The 5,848-nt window shown below is 44.6% G+C and overlaps 1 protein-coding gene across 1 annotated transcript; it reads left to right on the forward strand.

The window, feature by feature from the left end:
* Positions 1–246: 246 nt before the first annotated feature.
* LOC104470926 (von Hippel-Lindau disease tumor suppressor-like) lies at positions 247–951 on the forward strand (the record flags this gene model as incomplete). The annotated part of the gene is made up of 2 exons (XM_010086048.1): positions 247–357; positions 767–951. Coding segments are annotated over 2 exons (296 nt in total), but the record flags the coding sequence as incomplete, so codon positions are not given.
* Positions 952–5,848: the final 4,897 nt, after the last annotated feature.

The raw sequence follows: 5,848 nt of genomic DNA on the forward strand, positions 1-5,848 counted from the left end.
CGGAGCCAGGCGACCGGTTTCCTCGCTGTCCCCTTCCTCGGTGACATCTCCTGGGCGTGGAGGCGACCAAGGCCGCGCCGGTGGCTTCCAAGCTGGTTTCCCTACCGGTGTCCCTGGAAACTGCTCGTTAAAAAGCGCGATAATGGCTGCAAACGGTGCTGAGCTGGGGAGGCAGATCGGTTCCTTAGTGGTGTCCCTACAAATCGTTAAAAACTGCCGTAATTGCTGTGTTTCCACCTCCCCCAGGTCACCTCTGGCTGTTCCGGGACGCGGGGACAAACGATGGCCTCCTTGTCAACCAGCAGGAGCTGTTTGTAGCGGCTCCCAACGTGAATAAAGCGGACATCACGCTGCCAGGTAAAACAGAAGGGGACTGCATGCTGTGGGAACGGGTGACTTCTGTGCGTGATCTCTTTGGACTTCAATGTAAGGATCTAGTGAGAAATCCAGCACTCAAAAAGAATAAAATCTGCCTCAAAAACAGGAAGAGATGGGAAGGGTTTCTAGCTGGAGCTGTGGTGCTGTGTTGAATAGAGCTATTGGCAGACTTCTCGTTTTGAAGATGTCTCTGGTGGGTTTCGTAGGGTGCCTCACGATGAGAAGCAACAGGTTCTTCTGCTCTTTCTAGTGCATCTGTCGTGTTGTGAATAACGCTGCTACGTGTCATGTTCTGCATTCACGTACTCGGAGAAGTACTGTCTGTGTTTGAGCAGCAGCTAACGAGAGCCCTTGTGACGAGGTTGTGTGTGTTTGTTTTTAACCTCAGTGTTCACCCTGAAGGAGAGATGTCTGCAGGTTGTTCGCAGTCTGGTCAAACCGATGGACTACAGGAAACTGGACATTGTTCGATCGTTATATGAAGAGCTGGAAGATCATCCTGATATTAAGAAGGATCTTCAGCGGCTTTCTCTGGAGAGAAGTGAAACGTTGAAGAACGGAATCCTGGAATAGCGTGATTACTGACTTCAGACTCTTTAAATACCAAACCACTGAGTTTAAGCAGGGCTGGTCACTGCCAAATATGCCAAGAACTACTGCCTGTATTTTAAGTTCTGAAATGTAAGCTCAGTTAAATTGTTGAGAACTTGTTGTGATGGTAAGTCAGATCCAAAAGACGAAACAGCATGTCCAAGTACGCCAGGTTCCCGATGGTTCAGTTCTGTTTCTTGTTCTGCATATTGCAAACTGATAACTCTAGGGGCCTTGTGCGGGTGAAGCTCAGAGAGGTTTTATTTGGACTGTCTTGGAACACTGCATAGGGACATAACATCGGGTCATTTCTTTGGAGGATCTGCATGTAGATCAACTTTATTTGTATTAGAAAGTTAATTACACCGAGGATTAATTTAATCCAGACTCTAACAATTATAAGGGCAGACCAACACCAGTTTTGCTTGAATAATTTGTTTTTGATGGAATTTCACTCTCTGATACTTAGCCTAGGTTTGCCAGTGAATCACAAAGCGTGGGGGGTGTTTGTGCATGTGAGGGTTTCCATCCCCACCTTCTGAGGACCTGACCTGACACGTTCTGTTGGTGGAAAGATGACATGCGTAAATGCGTGGGGTTTTTTCTGCCTCTTACCTCTGCGTTTGTAAACCCATGTCATCTCCACTCTGAGACTGATGCCTTTTTGATCGTACCCTGAATGCCTTATTTGTCCTTCATGTTTGGGTTCTCGCCCAGCTGATCTCAAGGTGACCCAACCTAGTCAGCCATACCAACCGGATCCTAGTTTTGGGACACCTTTATCCTCCTCCGAAGCTGCCTCCCCAGCTGCCTGTACAGGCGCATTGGGTGGCATTCCTAGACAGTGGATGCTGCGAGTTCCACCTTTTCCCATCATGATGCAGTGGTTCGGGTCGTCGTGGGAGGCCTTTTCGGGGAGCGTGGGCCACTGAAGCTGCTGTTGTCTCCTAGGGAAGAGGCAGCAGACTGTGTCAGCTCGTACAGGCCTGTTGCTGGATCCAGCTCACACACAGATTTCCAGGCTAGATAAGCAGAGAAAACGTTTCTTCACCTATATTCTGTCCGGCCCATACCTCAGTTAGAAAGTGTATTTGTGTGGATGGACACACATAAGTGAAAGCAGCATGGCTTTTAGCAGATGTGTGAATTCTCCCCAGGTAATAGCTGTAGTGCTGCTCAATGTCAGAAGCAGGCTGATAGGAGATGACAGCAGGTTATTTCTGTGGTATATATTTCTTTCCAATTATACATTATAAGAAACACAGCTGTGAAACTGAGAATATCAATGTATTCTGTAAGTATGAAATGTCTCCCCTTTTTGTAACTTGTTTTTCTTACATATTTTAAGTGTATAAATTGATCTTTGTCATAAAAATGTAAATCCATGCTAACTTTTTTACTCTTTCTGTCAGATAACTTCACAGTGCTGGTGGCTATAAGTTAGGCATTGTAGCCACTGATTTTTAGTACCAAAGTACATTATTTGGATCTAGCTTCACACCTTTATACTGTCATTTCATTCTGCCAACAGTAGCTGACTACTCTTTGCACAGCCGCCAAGAGTAGGAAGAACTTTATTTTTAAAATAATTTTTGCCTCTTGCTTAATGTATAGCAAGAGGCAATCCATGCTTGAAATTTTATACTTTCCCTAGACAAGCTAACAAAGGAAATTCTGCTTCCATTTTGCAGATGAAACTGAGTTTTCCAGAGTTATGCAAGAAATCTGGGAGAGGAAGGGACTGAACACAAATACAGAGTCTGATGCAGAACCCTGTTCACGCAGCTGCCTCCCCTGTTCCTCCCACAGCTGTTTTCTCACAGTGTGGATACGTTTTCTTGTGATAGGAATTCTGTAACTACTTAGATGGTACGTGAGAGCTAAAATTAACTAGGTGTTGATTTTCCTGTTGACAAATCATGAAATACCTTTTTTTTTTTTTCCATACATCAGGTTTAAAAACATAGCAACTTCCTCTCTAAGATGAGAAGTGCTTAAAAACATCTCTCACAAATGGCTGACAAGGTTTTGTTCTCAAAGACCACCAAGCCACACGTGATCTTGCATTTGATCCTTTTGCCACAGTCTGACAGTACCATTCCAGGTCTTGCTGGTTCTGTCGTGGCTTTTTAACCAGCATGGCAGCGATGGTGAGCACGTTAAATAACACCTTCATGTAGCTGGGCTAGTCCTGAGAGTCCAGTCATCAAATGCTCACAAGACCCTACCATGGACTAGTTCTGTAATAACATCAGCCCAGCTGTGTATCTTTTTTAGAGGCAGTCTAGCATAAAACCAATTTGATTACATATTGTCATTGGAATGCAATAGCTCGTAGTATTTCCGATATAATTTGGTTTTCATTCTTCAGCCAAGCCCATGGCTTGAGTGTTTATTCAAAGTGCAGGGCACTGACAGGTGTAAGGAGGTAATTGATAGAAAAGCCTGTTCAGTTAGAATTGCCAAAGCAGGTGCATAGACACTATACTACAAATTTTTGGTCATTAAAGAACTCCTATTGATAAAATAAGTTTTAAAATAATAAACAACAAACCCAGATGTTATAGATAGGTAAACTTCTGGATAAATGCTCAACATTTGCAAGAAGGTCTATTTCTTCTGTCTGGAGTACTCCTTTGGGTCAGAATAAAAAAAGCCTAGAGAAACCCCAGCTGGCTCCAGGACGTGAACACTGGAAAATGGAGCCTGCTACTAGTTACTCAGCTAGATTAGTAAGGGGTGACAATTCACATGTACTTGTGACAGCTACATTAACAATTTGGGTAGTTTTCAGTCAGACTCAGCGCTGTCTCATTTGACAGTCACTGGAGCAGCAGTAAGAGGAGTATGAGAGGTCAGGACCAGAACCGAAAGCTCCAGCTCGACACAACTGCCGAGTGCGGTGCAGCAGGAACGCGCTGCTGCAGGAAGTGGCTGGTCACAGCTGAAGGTGACAAACACCAGAGAAATAATCAATTATTCTGACATTTGATTAGTGTCCAAGGGCTCAAGGAGAGCACGCAGCAGTACAGAGCCCTGCCTAATACCTTGTTACTTGAAAGTGAAGGCTGAACCACAGAATATAGAGGATCGCTCCAGCCTCAGTCTGAAAAAGTAAATTTCAGTTCCCTTGCAAAACCTTTTACAACATATAATGTTTAGTGCGAACTGAAGCCATATGCACAGTTAGATGCATTTGTTTCCCCTCGTTTTCCCATGAGGCAAATACGCCAAAAGGTTTTGCAGGTTTTTTTAGTACCCAAGGGAAAGAAGGGACCTTTTTTCCAGCTGTTATCCAATTGTTTGCAACACAAATTTCAATCCCATCTTGCGTGACTTTCAGAGATGCTCCGGTTGTCTTCCCATGCCAGAGAATTTACATATGTGTCAGAGGGACAGTAAGCAGGGAAAAGGGAGGGGAAAATCCCCTAAATTTAGCTATTATTGTTGAAATAATACTACTCCTGAAACAGCTAGGTCCCAAGGCAATCTCTGAATTGTGGTATTTTAAGTAATAATACACTTTGGATATTTTTGTTTAATTTTTTTTCTGTCTTGACCTCATAGCTACATTTTTCAGCTTTTCCTTTCCACAGTGGGGGTAAAAAATTAATTGTTACATTAATGGTACTAGAAAGGTTCATGATTTCTGAGGCAAGAAGTATAGAAAACTGCCAAAGTTTGAAATCTTGATACTGAATACAAGAGTTAGCTGTACTGTAAAGGATGCAGATTATGATGATTACAAAAGAACAGCAAATTAAAGCTCTCAAAACTTACAGTACTGTTTGCAGTTGATACAGAAGACCTGGGGCTAAATATGAACAAAAAGAACAGAGAGAGGAATGGGTTACAATTTTGTATTCTAAACTGTCCCATATGATGGCAGAGGTAGAGCTCTCCAAGTAGATCATTTTGCCAGAAGTATTCGTAGCAAGTACACTGGCAAATTAATTAATTATAAATTTTAATCAAAAGCAGGTTAAATAAAAAAAGATAAAAACTACAAGTTTAGATAAATTCTTGCCTTTAAGAACATATTTTAAACTTAATCCTCGACTAGTGAGACCTGGCCATATGACCACTTTTGATGGGCTTTTACTTCTCACTCCCCGCACCTGCTGCCATATCACAGGTAAGTGAAATCCCAAACGCTGGCAACAGTCAGAGCATGGCAGCGGGATCCCTGCTCAGTATTAGCTGGCAGTGCTTTTTACTGCCCTCTCTGCTGGTACGCATTTCTTTCGTAGATCGTGTAAGATGTTTGAAACTTTCTCACCTCCCAGTCATACAGCACCCAACAGGGTGGGGAGTGTGGTTTGTGTCTCTTGGGGGGGTCTGTGCTTAAACACACATACTTATACACGCATGGGTGAACGAACCAGCAGCTGGCTGCCCTGGAGACACGTCCAGAGTCTGGGCTCAGCCGGCGATCTGGCTGTGCGGGCACCGCTCCTGACCTACGCACGTCTCGCTGTCTGTAGGCAGCTGGTGCACGGCCCGTCAGCGATGCCAGCTGTGCGGAACACGCAGGAAAGCGTCTTTCACCTCCATCACGTGAAAACTGTAATTTGGCAACCAGTCTGGAGCAATAAGCACTCATGGAAAGGAAAATCTGATTTGCATTTGGGGCAGGGGCCTGACGTCAGCCGGAGCAGGAAGCAGCGGAGTGTGGTCTGGCCCTGCCAAGAAACGCTTGCCTGTGTCGCTTGGCTCTTCCCCCAGCACAGAGCAAGTCAGGCCGGGGTGGGGACGGGCTGACAAGGCCAGCCCCTTTGAGAAGAGGAAGCTTTTGGAGAAAATCAACCCTCCACAGTGCGCAGAGGAGGCAGAAAGCGTCGCTATCTTTGGTTGTAGTCCCTGTCCCAGGCATGCACCA

This window comes from Pterocles gutturalis, unplaced genomic scaffold (assembly GCF_000699245.1).
Source record: "Pterocles gutturalis isolate BGI_N339 unplaced genomic scaffold, ASM69924v1 scaffold44175, whole genome shotgun sequence".
Taxonomy (NCBI): Eukaryota; Metazoa; Chordata; class Aves; order Pterocliformes; family Pteroclidae; genus Pterocles; species Pterocles gutturalis.